The sequence below is a fragment of the Astatotilapia calliptera genome, chromosome 13 (genome assembly GCF_964374335.1).
Source record: "Astatotilapia calliptera chromosome 13, fAstCal68.1, whole genome shotgun sequence".
Classification (NCBI taxonomy): Eukaryota; Metazoa; Chordata; class Actinopteri; order Cichliformes; family Cichlidae; genus Astatotilapia; species Astatotilapia calliptera.
The window spans coordinates 9,038,347-9,053,036 of NC_137434.1; the positions used below are offsets into that span (position 1 = coordinate 9,038,347).

General features: G+C 44.4%; 1 protein-coding gene across 1 annotated transcript in view; it reads right to left on the reverse strand.

Moving 5' to 3' along the window:
- Positions 1-1,152: 1,152 nt before the first annotated feature.
- Positions 1,153-14,690, reverse strand: part of ptk7b (protein tyrosine kinase 7b) — a 70,433-nt gene continuing 56,895 nt past the window's right edge. The window contains exons 5-20 of the mRNA XM_026189413.2: positions 14,208-14,355; positions 10,339-10,469; positions 8,757-9,023; positions 8,209-8,345; positions 7,957-8,092; positions 7,333-7,452; positions 6,879-7,028; positions 6,358-6,505; positions 5,784-5,911; positions 4,853-5,053; positions 4,399-4,560; positions 4,072-4,304; positions 3,887-3,967; positions 3,423-3,574; positions 3,148-3,326; positions 1,153-3,059 (exon numbers count right to left, since the gene is read on the reverse strand). Coding sequence (XP_026045198.2) covers positions 2,899-3,059; positions 3,148-3,326; positions 3,423-3,574; positions 3,887-3,967; positions 4,072-4,304; positions 4,399-4,560; positions 4,853-5,053; positions 5,784-5,911; positions 6,358-6,505; positions 6,879-7,028; positions 7,333-7,452; positions 7,957-8,092; positions 8,209-8,345; positions 8,757-9,023; positions 10,339-10,469; positions 14,208-14,355 — 2,534 coding nt within the window. The 3' untranslated portion in view covers positions 1,153-2,898. The remainder of the gene's footprint in view (positions 3,060-3,147; positions 3,327-3,422; positions 3,575-3,886; positions 3,968-4,071; positions 4,305-4,398; positions 4,561-4,852; positions 5,054-5,783; positions 5,912-6,357; positions 6,506-6,878; positions 7,029-7,332; positions 7,453-7,956; positions 8,093-8,208; positions 8,346-8,756; positions 9,024-10,338; positions 10,470-14,207; positions 14,356-14,690) is intronic.

A 14,690-nucleotide genomic window follows, 5' to 3' on the forward strand; every position in this document is an offset into this window, starting at 1 on the left:
TCATTTAAAAGAAGAAAAAGGTATCAGAGGGAAATCAGTCAGAGGCACTTAGGTGCACTGTTTGAAACGATGGAACAACCTCCACCCACCTGGTCTTACGGGCAAGTTAAAACAAACGCCAGAGTTTTGAGGCATTTGAAAATGGTTCACTGGCAGGATGCTCAGGGGATTTTTATTGCAAGTGAACTACAAAATCGAAAGTTCGGTGAAACGCAGATTTACTCGGAAAATTGTTATAACATCACCGCAGTGGAAAGACATTTATTGCGTTAACAGACTCATTTCTATTCAGTGTTGCTTCTCGGTATGTCACGCGCACCGAACGAGGCCCAAAAGTGACATGCGCACGGTGCTGTGTGCAGATCCATCAAAGCCCCCCCCCCCATACACACACACACACACACACACACACACGCACGCACACACACACACAAATTGCACAGTGCTCAAAGTTAGGAGGAGACCCATAATGACTGAGGGAGTGCTAAAACTCACTAAGCACATAGACCCATTGAGGAAACTTCTTTAAAAGCTAGTTATCACATTAAACTGTAAACAAATTATAATAGGGAAAAAAATGTTTGGCAAGCCTCAAGGGTCAGCTTTAATCCTTACCTAACCACACAGCGCCTTCTAGTGGCTACAACAGAGACTTTTTATTTGGATAAAGAAAAAAACAGTACTGGATGTACTTTTACAAGGTCATAAGAGTGGTTTAACAAACTACAGCCCAACACTATAAAGTACAAATCCTTTTAGTCCTACTTCTAGCCCCCACCACCACCACCACCACCACACACACTTTAATTGTGTGTGTAACTTGTAGAGACTTGCAAGAGATAAACAATCCACCTCATTTAAGATTTCATCACTTATGCTTAACCTCATATTTTGTTGTAACACGGCTGCAAGAAGAGCGTGTCACACAACACTCTGGTATCAGTGAAGAAGCCACCAGCTCCATGATTTACAACATATTTTCACTTCAATACAAAAAACAAGGCATTTATTTCTCACCACTCCAACACCTTATTTGGGGGTGAACTTGTACACAGCTGAATTACCACATTTTTTTTTCAAATATTTGTTACAACCTCAGCATAAACACTGAGCTGAAAATATTAAGAAGTTAAAGTAACTGTCACAACAAACTGGGTAAAAACACTGTGAACCTTTATTGACAGCAGCATGTATGCTTTTGTATACATCTGTGATTACTGTGAACATGTGCTGAAGCAGATTTTAAAAAAGAAAGAGGTCTAGTTGTGAGTGCCTAGCATTCATAAAAACAAAATATTACACTAAAAACAACGTACAAAAACAGGTTCATAAACAAAGGCCATCGCATATGATTAGATGATGTAAAAACAACAACAAACAGAAAGGGAAACGGTTAAGATAATCCTTCATTTACTAGGCACTTAAACGAGCACTGGTGACCTGCAGTCACTCTTTTGACCTCCTTTGTACTTTGTGTTAGCATACCCAGCCGGTTACCAGACTGAACGCACACCGAGATGGACCGTGAGAATGAATACATAGCATAAACCACCTCACAGAAGTACCTTTCTATTACAGTTAAAAAAACAAAAGACAGGACCTTCATCATAAATAACCAGGCACCTGCATGTCCTTCTACACAACATGATATATATATTTATATATATATATAAAAAAGGGATAATCTTTTAAGTGAAGTTAGTGCAAGGCTTCTAACATTATGTACACACTGCCTGGTGTGATGGTCCGCTTCGCAGCATTGCACAAAACAGGTGGACCAGGAGAGAAACTGTGATTGGACCTCTGGAGAGAATAAAGCAGGTCAAACGTGGCGGCGGGTTCAATTCCTGCAGCTGAGAGGACACGATGGTGTTCGTGTGGTAAAAATGAGTACTCCTACCCATCAGCAGTGACCTGTAAGCACCTCAAAGTTAACAGAGCACACTTATAAAAATGTATAAAGCCCACACTGGCACGATCTCATCCGTTCAACATGTTCCTTGGCTATAAAACATGCTTCTTTGTTGTCGTTGTTCCGGAAGTGTTACCGTAACACGGATTACTTGTTTTCCACAAACCTTCATGCAAAACCCCATTCCTTATCTGTCTGTAGGGACAACAGTTCAGTGCATGTACACACACACTCACTCAAACACACAAAAGCAAACAATTTGGGGGATTGTACCCGGTGGAGAGAGAGCAGACACCTGAGGGGTCAGGGTGGCGGACTCGGGATGCAGCTCGATGTAATTGCGAGGGGAACAGACCAGTTTAAACGACCTCACTCGACACACTAGTAAAGTGGCTGATTATCTACAGAGGCTTCATCGCTCCACTGCAGTCCCACTGTGCCCCACTTTCTCTTCAATATCCTCTTTAGATTAATGAGAAAACTCCAAGGGGTTAAGTGGTGACGTGACATTTCAGGCAAATCCTTTGCACTAATCAGAGCCAGCGAATGCACCATCATTCCTACAAACTTAGAGAGTGTGTGTGAGTGTGTGTGAAGGGGCAGAGGCACTGAGGTTGTGAGGCTCCGTGAAACGAAAACGGCCGCAGACGGGCGGGGTCACAGTGGAACCACAGGCGGAGGCTGGAGGTGGGGGAGGATCGTCCATACTGCGGTGAAGGCAAACTCCTGGCACTGCTCGCACGAAGCCATTCATACAAAGGTGAGTGCAGTTCCACTCATATAGCAAACAAGTCTAATCCACACTCAAAAAATTGTTGAAATGCATAAAAAATTAAAGTTTTTTTTTTTCTTTTTTCTTCCCCCTCAACTCTCTTCCCTGAAATGTGTGAGACTAAATAATCCAGCATTCCTGTCTGTATTTTAGGGGAAGGGGGGCGGGGCAGAGTTGGTAACAGTTCCTTTCTGCTGTGAGATGATTGGTCACTTCAGACTTTGCTGTCAGAGGGCAGCTCTCCCAGGGCGTGGACGATGTCGGTGAACGAGGGGCGCTCTTTGAGGCTCAGTGCCCAGCAGCGGACCATCAGCTTGTAGATTTTAGAGGGGCATCCGTCCGGAAGGGGTAGCTTCAGCTTTCCTGCCTGGAGACCTGCAGAAAAATGGGATGAGATGCCTTTTAAAGAGCGATTCCCTCTTCCTGGGGTAAAGACAGTAATGTGTTGCAGCGTCAAACTCACCTTCTAACACTTCGTCGTCGCTCAGTTTGGTGTATGGCATTTCCCCATGACTGAATACTTCCCACATCAACACTCCGAAGGCCCACACGTCCGACTTGGTGGAGAAGTCATCTTCAAACACAGACTCTGTTGGGAGCCAGCGCAGCGGGATCCACGCCTGCCTGTAGTGGTAGTACTCACTACACGTGTGAACACCAGAGAAATAACAAAGGGATGGAAATATTAACCAGATGATTCTACTCAGAGGAGACTTTATTGTATGTTTTTGAACAGACCTGTTGTAAACGTCCTTGCTGAGGCTGAGTGACGACACTTTGACACGCCTCTGACTGCTGATCAGGCAGTTTCGGGCGGCGAGGTCTTTGTGAACGAAGCGGTGATTGGAAAGATGCTCCATGCCCTGAGCCACCTGAGTGCAGATGGAAACCTGGAGGGGGAAAAGGGGGGGGGGGGGGTCATGGTAGAGAGACTTTGATAAGAACATAGAAGTTCAAAGTGAGCAAAGTTCAACAATTCCTCAATGGTTACTGTAACTTAACAGTGATGAGTTCAGAAGGTTAAAGGTCAAGCTACAATGGCCTGTTTCAGACAGGATGGCCTACACGATACTGCAGCAGAGCCCAAAGACAAAAATACAGAGCTCTGTATAACAGTTTATTTCCGTTTCCGTTTATTTCAATGGCTTCTGGTGTGCAGAAGGCTGTTATATGTCACTCATGCTGCACAGTTCACTGCTTACTTTGGTCTTGGTGCTGATAGGCTGACTCTTGACTTTGTCATCTTTGCTTTTGGAAATTCTCAGGAACTGCTTTAGATCTCCCTGGCATGAGAAAAGCAGACATAGAGAGCAGTGCGTCAGGTACAAAACAACATTTCTGCACTTCTTCTGCGTTTGTGTCTGTATGTGTGTTAGTGTGAGATTACCAGGTCATAGTACTCTAGGATCATGTAGTGAGGATCCGCCTCCCTGCAGAGGCCCAGCAGGCGGACGACGTTGGGGTGGCTTAGCTTGGCGAACATTTCTGCTTCCCGGCGGAAGTCGAGTTGGAGCTGCTCATCTCTGGTCTGCAGGCTCTTCACAAGAACCACCGTCTCCTCCTCGCCCTCTTCGATTCCCTTAGCTTTGGATAGCAGCACCTCCCCAAACTCCCCTTTTCCTGAGCAAACATTCACGTGACACACAGCAAAATGTGAGCGCAGAAGCGCAATACACTTTTTTCACAGAAAACAGAGATGCATAGACTACTCTACCTAAAGTCGTGATGGTCTGTAGGTTTGTCCGGGGAAAGTGGAGCTTATCGTTGTTGACGTGGCTGTGGCGTTTCTCTGTGGTTGCGATGGTACCCATGTTGGTGAGCGCCACCTCTTCCTGGATCTCAGCAGTGGTGTGGCCGTTCTGTTGGACTGCTCCGCCTGATGAACACAACAAATATTCTACTGGGTCAAAGGTCACAGACGTAGTACAAATATGAATAAATCTGATCGATTTAGAACATGTTTTATATAATATGTTAAAATGCATTGTATATACAGAATATAGAACGGAGGAAACAAACTGATACTTGTTGCTCTGCTCAAAACTTTTTTTTGCCTTTTTACATGTTAAGTGTAATCAATAAAATGAACACAGGGTGGCAGCAAAGATCTTGAAATAGCATACAGGATTATTGTGTAACTGTAACCACAACTTTATCAGCAATCATACCATTAAGGCACTCCATCTCGGGCTCCTCTCCATCCTGGCCCTTCTGCATTCTTTGGGCGTTGCGTCTCTTCTTGCAGTAGAACATGAGTCCCAGGACCACAATGATGTAGGCCACAGCCGCTCCCACCGACAGACCGATTGTTTGGATCATCTTGTAAGGAGCCTTTTCATCCTCTTCAGTCGGGAAATGCACCGGTTTGTCTGTTTGGCACAGGTGAAAATTGGGGCTGACTAAAACGTGGCTAAGAAGTACACTGTGCATGGATTTAAGTCTTACACACACAACAGACTGTGTTACCAGAACGCTAAATCTTTCACCACAGTGAAAGATGCAACACAGTTGATGGTAAAAGCATCAACTTTAGTGTAAACACGAACGTAAACGTTTCATAGAACAGGATTTTAAAAATAAGATTGGAACAAGCGGATGATAGAAAAGGTATTTGTGGTGAATTTTAACACAGTTAAAACCACAAACCGACTTACAAACATACATACGGTCCTTCCATATATCTGAGCTGCCCTGTTACAGTCAATTACTTGTCTTTTACAAGGCGCGACAAACATCTAAATTTAATTGTCTCCAAAACAAAAAAGCAAAGCTGGAATACCATCCTGCTACTTTGGGAGAAAATGAGGTGATGTGGGACACGAGTACTAGTGCGTGACTGTAATTTTCAGCTTTAGTCGGCACACAAGGAGCCACAGAGTGCGAAGCTTTATTAGATCCAGCGTCTGCCCGATCCCATCACCTCGGTGACAGCCGTGGCGTCAGAGACGCGCCTGTGGTTATTAACCTGTCCGCACGGATGACAGACAGAGGCTGAAGGTTTAATTAAAGCCTTCATCCTACACTTGTGATTCTGTGCCCATTTGCTCCTGATAAAGCAAAGCCTGTGTATGCAAATATGTACGAGTGTGCCAAACTCACCCACTACATACAGCTGAGCCACGCGGTCTTTGATGCTGCAGCTGTTTCCGGCCACACAGGTATATTTGCCGGTGTCATCCGTAGTCACGTCCCTGATCACTAGGGAGCCATTGGGCATCGTTTGGAACCTGGAAGAAGGAGCGAGACAGAAGAACACAGAGGTCTCAGTGTCCAATCTGAATCTGATTTTATATCTGCATCATTAAAAATCATCTGATTTAAAGATAATGGCTATAATTTGTGCAATTCAGGGTCAAGAAATGCAGTGCTTTCAGAATACATTAATATATTTAGCTAACATTACCAAATTAGACCATCAGGGCTATGATTGGCCCAGCACAGGAAAGTGGGGAAAGCGTGTTTAAATAATAGCTTTATTTGCTCTGGCACATTCTGACGGAGCAAATGAAACGTGAACTCTCATACTCGTTTGTTTCCAAGGTTATAATTCTATGTTAGCACAAGCTAAATCCACAACGAATGTGTGGAGATGGAGCTTTAATCAGTCGTGTCAACTGTGTAATCCTAATCCATGAAGGCTGAGCTGTGGAGAAGACAAATGTGTTTCGTTTACCTTCTGTTATTACTGATGTCCAGCGGCTTGTCTTTACCCACCCAGTGGATGTGAGGCTTGGGATCGCCCGTTGCCTGACAGTGCAGGATCGCAGTGTGACCCTGGTACACCGTCGTGTTGTCTGGTTCCACCTTGAAGCGAACGTGCACTGTTTGTGCACAAAAAGCACACACACAAACACGCACAGAAACAAACAAATCATATTAATACAACACTTTAACCACATCTGGGGCGACAGCACCTCTTTTACAGCTTGTGCTGATTGTGGTCACTGTCCTCCCAGATAATCTACAACCCAAACGCAATTCATTAACCAGACTGTAAAAAGGCCACCAACTACACAATAAATGCTGCTGTGTTTGAAACTTAATGGCAATGATCAGTGACCGCCTTGCTATAAAACCACCCTCACATGCACCAAGACCACAAGTCCTCCTGATGTGGGGCTGATGACTAATACAGTAGCGTGGACCCTTTCTTTCACTACTCCCTGCTTCCATGACGATGAGACAGTGGTTTACCGGCTACGGTGAGGGTCACAAAGGCCCGGATCTCCCCCTGGAGGCTGTTGGAGGCGATGCAGGTGTAGTTGCCAGCGTCGCTTCGAGTGACTTTGGTGAAACGGAGCTGGCCGTTTTTCTGCTTGACGTGAGGCGGCAGCTCTCCTCCATCTGCAGGGGGAGCCAGAGAGACACACAGGGACAAGAGCTGGTCTGGTTATCCATGTGGGATTCAAGTGGTTAATTAGACTATTATGGCTACTGCAGATGGAGGAGGGAAGTGATCTGTGGTGATAAATCGCCCTCACGTTGTGTTTATCCTACACAGGTTGCTACATATTCTTGCGGAAATGACATTTGTCATCATAAGCATTGAAGAATTAATGCCTGCTAAAGGGTTCTGGGTGAAATATTGCTCAACAGCCATTCCTCATCAGATCTGAAGCTATAGCAAGTGGAATCAGTGGCAGCAGACCTGTTTTGGACCAGCGGATGGTGGGGGGCTCTCTTCCTTTAGCCGAGCACTGGATGGGGATCTCTTTGTCCAATTCCAAGCACTGGGAAGGCTGCGGGGTTGGGGTGAACTTTAGTTTCTCTGAAACACAAGTAAAAGCACAGCACACGTCACACACGGATGACACTAAGCTGACGCAAATCATGTTCAGACATATTTGGGAAAAATGTGTCAACAGGCACGACGAGCACACAGATCTGATGAGCGTAAAAGCTGAGATCTATCAGAGGTTGAGATCATGGCATGTCACACCTTTTATGAGATCAGATAAGAATTGATCATGGAGATACCACGTTACAAATGGAGGCTAAGCTAAAGCTGTTGTGTGTGAGTCATATTTTACATCTCTGTGGGTGTCCTGCAGGGTCCACAGATCCACAACACAGTTATAGAAAACCACGCACACAAGCCCACAGCCATGACCACATCGCATTTATTTTTCATCTCAGCGCCGTATTGCTCATCATTCTCTCGCTCATTACACATCATCTTTATCTCCGGGAAATATCTTCAAATAGATTCGGAGCAAACAAAGGATGATCCACTGTATATACTGATCAGCTAAGTGATTCCCACGCATCTTACCGAGCACAGCGACCTTAGCATATCCCGTCAGCTGTCCACCCAGAGTTTTGGTTTGACAGCTGTACACATGTGCATCATAGACCTCCACATTGTTGATCCTGAGGGTCCCGTTAGGGAATATCTTAAACCGGATGTCCTGGTGAGACAAAAAAAAAGACAAAAAGTTTTAGTAAAACTGTGAAGGTACAAACAGACCAGCTTTCTTCTGTATGTCGTTAAAAGAAAAAGACAGTGAGGAAAGTGAAAACCTACCTCGGGCTGAATGATGTTGCTGCTGCGGAACCAGGTGACCTCAGGTTGGAGGTTGGCTTGAGCGTGACAGTGGAGGTAACCGGGTTTACCTTCTTCTAAATGGCTGTCCTTAGGCATGTCCACCCACACTGGGGGAGCTGTGGACAAAGAGACAACTCTTCAGCTACATATCGCTGCCCTGAAGGAATATCCAATGTGTCAATCACCTAGGCTCACTGAACAGACAAAATACACATTAGCTTCTGTTAGAGGACCCAATGCTCCCAGCATTAATAAACCTACTGTAGGATACATCTGGGATACTGGATGTATCCTGCTAACATTAGCAAGCTTGCGCTCTGCCCTCTCACTTCATGCTCTACGCATCATGCTTCTTAGCTCTCAAGATCCCATCTTCCTTTTAAATGCCTGCAACACCACAGTTACAATCTAAACTTTGATCATCTCCGTGTATACATACAAACGACAAACAACCACTTTAAAAGTACTTTCTGTACTTAGTTAAAGTGAATTTAGGGTGCATTTAAAGTGGTCTTTGTAGGACTTACTGGCCACAGTGAAGGTGACCTCCTGTATCCTGCGTCCAGCCTTATTCTCGGCCACGCAGGTGTAGGTGCCCGAATCTCCCTTCTCCGTGGGACTGAAGACCAGATATTTCCCATCTTGGTGTACTCGGCCCTCTGTGGGCACCCGCTGACCTTCTCTCTCCCACCACACCACTGGCGGAGGTTTGCCACGTGGGGCGTTGCATTCTACCTGCTGCAGGCTGTTCACTGTGAAAACCTTCGACGCCCGGGGCACCATGTCTTCTATTTCTGTAGCGGGAACCAGAGAGAGCGAGCAAATGTTACGAACTGACTTAGCAATTCAAATGCTGACGCTGATTCATTAGAGGACCGCTAATAATCATCAACCTGTGCTTTAACCTTGTACGAGCCTAAGATCTAAATCAATTAATGAGAAGAAAACACATTTCTCAGCAAATGAAAGAGAAGCAGAGCTGCGAGAAGAGGGAGGGCACTGAAATGAATGAGGCGGAGCCACGATGGGAGCGACTGTTTCAACTTGTCCCTAAACACTGAATTCTACTGTGACACAATCCCCTATAATGCCTGCAGGGATTAGCATCAGATTAAGTGAATTAAGGTATTTAAATGGAGCTGTGGTTCACTGGGTTAAAACTGCAGATACAGTTGTACCTTGTTAATCCAAAACCCTTGGGGGGAGAAAAGGGGCTGCTGGAGAGGGGAAGGAAAAAAAAAAGTGCCCGGGACATTGAAATGCAAAGAAATTTTAGCCCTGAGCTTATTCAAAATATTTGACGTGCGTGCACTTGCATTTCAAAAAGCTGGCTGATTAGTAAGATGAGAAGATACTACAGTCATCTTGTTGTAGTTTCAACCTCAATGAGCTGTTTTAAAGTTGTTTCAAGAGGTTATCTGGGAAGACGCGGCGCAAGGAAAGAGCCGGCTTTGTTAGTGCATGCACAATATTAAAACAGCTTCACTGTGTTTGGACTTGTATATAATTTGGTTCCCCTTCCTTTTAACTTCTTCTTCTTTTGCACCACCAAAGACTTTTATTTGTTGTAGTCTTAAAATGTCATTTTCACATTACACTGATTTATAACACTTTAGAAACAGTCATCTCATGCAAGGAAAGCTGCAGCGTGTTTTAATGACGTTCGGCATTTCACAACCTCCTAATTACACTGCTCATTACCCTGGTTGAGTCACACTGATGAGTTATCTAATGTAACATCTACTGCTTGAGTAAAGCGGTTGCCAGGTGCTGTTCACTTTGGAGGAAACTTGATGAGTTAAAAAAGCTTGGAAAACAGCTGGACGCTAAGGGGAAACAATATGAAGGGGAAGCAGCAAAATGCTTCTGTACGGCGCGTGGTAGTGGATGCAGCTGGGCCGGATGTCAATACAGGAATGTGATTATCATCGGAGAGATCTGGGCACTAAGTGAAAGCGGCAGAAGGAGGAGGAGGGAGGGAGGGGGGATTAGAGCAGGAGAGATGGAGGGCAGTGTTCATATGTAGCCCGTTCCACTCAGATTATAGGATAACAGGGGTTTCTAATTGTTTACGCTCGAGTTTTGTATGTGTGTACGTGTGTGACGCACCAGCTATGAGGAGGGAGGCCTCCAGCGTAACCTGTGATCCTCTGAGGCCGCGACCGACACATCTGTAGGTCCCCGTGTTCCTGGGCTTGACCTGGGTGATCAGCAGCGTCCCGTTGGATAGAAGGAAGACTCTGTAGAAGAAGAGAAAGAAACAATCTCTCTCAATCACTGATCCACAAACAACATTTCGCACATTCTTCGCAGAGAAAAGCACAGCGGAGAGAAGATTTCTGCACAGATACAGCCAACGAACCTCAAATCTTTCTCAGTCTGCATCTGCAAACCTTTCTTAGAGGTTTCGCTTTGACCTGCAAGTCAACTGCCCGAAAATTTGGACTTTCCATTCTAATTTGGCCCAATTCGGTAAACCCAAGCCATCTGCTGCTCTAAATCTGTAGAGGTAAATGCTAAGAATCTGTCCACGGAAAACAAAGAAACAAATGTGTCCTACATTTTGAGTTAATTAAAAAGAAAAAAAATCTCGTGCTTCAGGAGGCCTGTCCTGACAGCTGGCCCCTGGAGTCTATCAGGCCGATGGGAGTATCAGTGTCAGTGATGGACAGAATGAGGAGTAATTAAAGGCAGACCTTAAGCCAGCTTCGGGGATGACAGAAAAGGAGCTGAGCATCCGGCACAGCAAAAACAGAAGATCCCAAGTCACTGCAGAGCTCATGGGAAAAACAAATACTCGGAGAGGAAAAAGGAAAGCCACTGCAGAATGATCTGCATTCCCTCAGAAGAGTTTTCCAAAAGCGGGGATTCATATAAGAATATCTAGTTCCACAGTGGATTCCCTCAGGAAAAGTGAGATTTCTGTGTCATCCCTTCTTCTTTGTTTAGGAGAAAGAGGGAAATGAGCTTTGGGAGCTGGTGTACATTTCCACCTGAGAGACGGAGAACTAGTCTGTGGAAACAGGCCAAAATAACTAGAAAACAAAATGAGCAAAGAGCGATTTTTAAAGGCAATCACGAGTATGGTTTCACACGTTTGACCCGTGGGGCAGAAACTGGCTGCAAAAAAATAGCCTTAAGCTCCAGATGGTGTGTGTGGGGTTTTTTTTTTTCTTGGTTTCACACATTTGGAAAAACAGTCTACACTAGTTATTCATTCATTCGCTAGGGGAGGTTATCTAAACAGCCTAAGTGCAGACACAGATGATATCACTGCAGAGAGCTGCGTAACTTAGGGACTATAATCAGCCCAGATCAATAAACTAAATCACACAAAACACCAGGCTGCTGTGGAATAACCTAGCCACAAAGAGGTTAGGCTTCCATGCTTATTACTGAGTCCTCATCACTGCCTAGGTGACCAAACCTGCCTCTGACAGGCTCATTACACAAATGACTAACTATTGATATTGGAGTCATTCACCCTGCCTAGCTCAACGAGCACAGTAATCACTTCAAAATAGAAAAGCAGGATTGTACTCTACGTGCGGAACGGGCTCATGTATAAGCATGAGGCGCTATGAAAGCTGGCATGATATATAGAAATTTATTATGAAGTCCTATTTATAAAGACGGGGGATATGCTGGTAATCTGAGTGTAGCTCGAGGGTCTTTTCCTCTCAGAGCGTGGACACTGGAGACCTGCAGACTTCTCTGATAGGTTACAGAGAATGGGTTTGTTCCAGTGATGTGCAGACTGAAGAAAAAAAAAACTTTACCGTGCTTTTTTTCCCAGTAATAACATTCCTCAATGTGCAATTTATCTTGAGCTTTGTGTTGAAACAGCACATAGAGAGGCGAGAGCCCGATGCTGGGGTTCCACCTCATCGGGCTCATAGGAATACCAATGGCTGCACACTAGGGCTGCCACAAACGATTATTTTGATAGTCGACTAGTCACCGATTATTTTTGCGATTAGTCGACTAATCAGATCATCATCCATTGGACGTACAGCGTACAGCTTATTGCACCAGCAGCATCTGGTCTTATATAACTATCATTAGCTTACAGCTTGAAGTGTTTGTGCTAACTAAAAATAAAGACAAGATGGTAGTTTATTAATTTTTAATGAAATTTGCAGATTGTTTCGGTGAAGTTTAATAAACTCCTTGCTTTCTAAAATATAACAGGACACCGGAGTATATTATCCAGCGTCTCAAACTTCTGATGATCAGCTGTCTGCTTGAAGTTTATTTAGCTGTGCAAAAACTATAACTTTAATCTTAGCCAAACCGATTTACTCAGGAACAAATAAAATACTAAAGAAAGCCAAACAATAACATTTTAAGTTATCTAAGTGACTTATATATCATGTTTAACCTGAGTAGCGAAAGACAGTGGTGGGTTTGAAAACGATTTGCCGGGAGTCCGGTGTTCTCACGGCTCTAGTGAGCCTTGCCCCCGCCTAGCTAACGAGCTAGTGGGTAACAGACGTCTCCGAAAACGTCGGAGAGCTTTTGAAAATATGTGGTGTCTTGATAAACTGAGCAGATATTTGAGGTTTACACAGCTACATTCTCGCCTGAAAATATGTTAAACGTTTATTTTGTGACCCAGAAAGAATAATAAGAGTAAAGTTAAAACTAACTAGCTGCCGCCATTGTTGACAACTGCGCTGGGCTGCGCTATGAATTCTGGGACACAGCTTCTTCTTCTTCGGGTTTAACGGCAGCTGGCATCCTTGTACATGCAGTGCTGCCATCTTCTGTTTCAGTCCGTTATTACACCCTTAAATCCTACTACTCATTCCTGCGTCCTTTGTGATCTTACAAAGCTTCAAACGATGCGTCGACTATTAAATTAGTCGTCGACGATTTTAATAGTCGACATAATCGTGACTAGTCGACTAATCGTGGCAGCCCTAATGCACACTCAGATACACAGGAATCATGCTTATATGATGGTAAGGAGAAGGAAGAGGGGTGAAAAGGGGGTGGATGCAAGATGGAAGAGGAGGAATCGTAGTTAAGACGTACAGCGCTGAGCAAAAGCCTTGAGCCACATCTCATTTCTTTATATTTTACTAGAAAAGATATATAATAGGTAGAGTGGTTTAGTTAAACATACATAAGCATAAATGGAAATAAGGTATATAAGGCAAAAACAGCCCAATTTATCAAATTATCAGTCACTGTTTGGTGTGACCACCTTTATTCTTCAACAGGTCTGGGCTCTCGGGAGGCCAATCCATGACTGATAGTGTTCCAGTGTGTGTTCTTCTATCCAGGTGTGCTTTTACTGCATTGGCAATGTGTTGGGAATCATGCTGCAAAGCCTGTACTCTCTTGTTCAGGCTTTCTTTCACCACATTTTACAGATGGCTGTAGGCACTCACGACAGCCACACTTCCACTGAGGCCATTTCTGATGAGGCGTCAGTAAACAGTAGATGGATCAACAGAAGGGCCAGATGCATTTCTCAAGTCCTGCACATGCCTGTCACTTCTTTCCTCCTTCTGTCCAGTTTCCTCAAATTTGTAAGAACACACATCAAACTGTGCTGAAATATGATTCACTTTGTTGGTGTGGAAACACTATTTTATCCCTGAAACTGTCATCATTTTTTTTCTTTGCTCGGTTATCTCTTATATATAAACACTACACTGGTTCATCCCTGGAATTAGGTGTCTTTTGTGTGCTTGAATGATTCATATGAATGTTAAGGGGCTTAAGAAACAAACCTTCCTTTGAAAATGGCCATGGACAAGGGGAAAAAAGTCAAATAGGAGCCAATGTCGAAAGAAAAATTAAAGTCTGGAGAACTATTGCTCAAGGTCACTTTAATAAATTATACCAAGGTCTTGCTCCTTGAAGGAAGAATAATAAAGAAATGAAAAGTGACTCACGACTTTTACACAATACTGTATGATGAGAAACAACAAAGTGACACAGAGGGAAAGATTTAGCACTCAACATACCTGGACTTGTTTGCCAGCAGCTCGTTTTCGTGGTACCACTCCAACGTGGGCGCCGGCTCTGCAGTGAACTGGCAGTGGAACACAGCCTCCCCGTTCCTCACTACCACCTGGTCCTCAGGAGTGACCACCGGCCGCGGGAAGCTCTTATCTGTTAGAGAGGTAGAACATCTGTATGATTACAGGCAACGGACCATCAAGTTCCATCTGCGTGGACGCTCGTGCATCACACCAAACTACTCCGGCTTTATTAAAAGCTGCCAACAGCAGCAGGAGGCTGGTGAGCCAGCAGTGTTCAGGTGGCAGTGTGTCAACACCACAGGGGCCCCTAGGACAGACTTAATGAGGTCAGAAAACAGAACCAGCAGCTTCCCTGCCTTTTCTCTCTCTTTTTTTTTTTCGCTCTTACAGATCGTAGAATCACACATAAGAGATAATCCTTTTCTTTTCTGCAATGGTCCATAAACTAGTTATTCCTGGAAAACA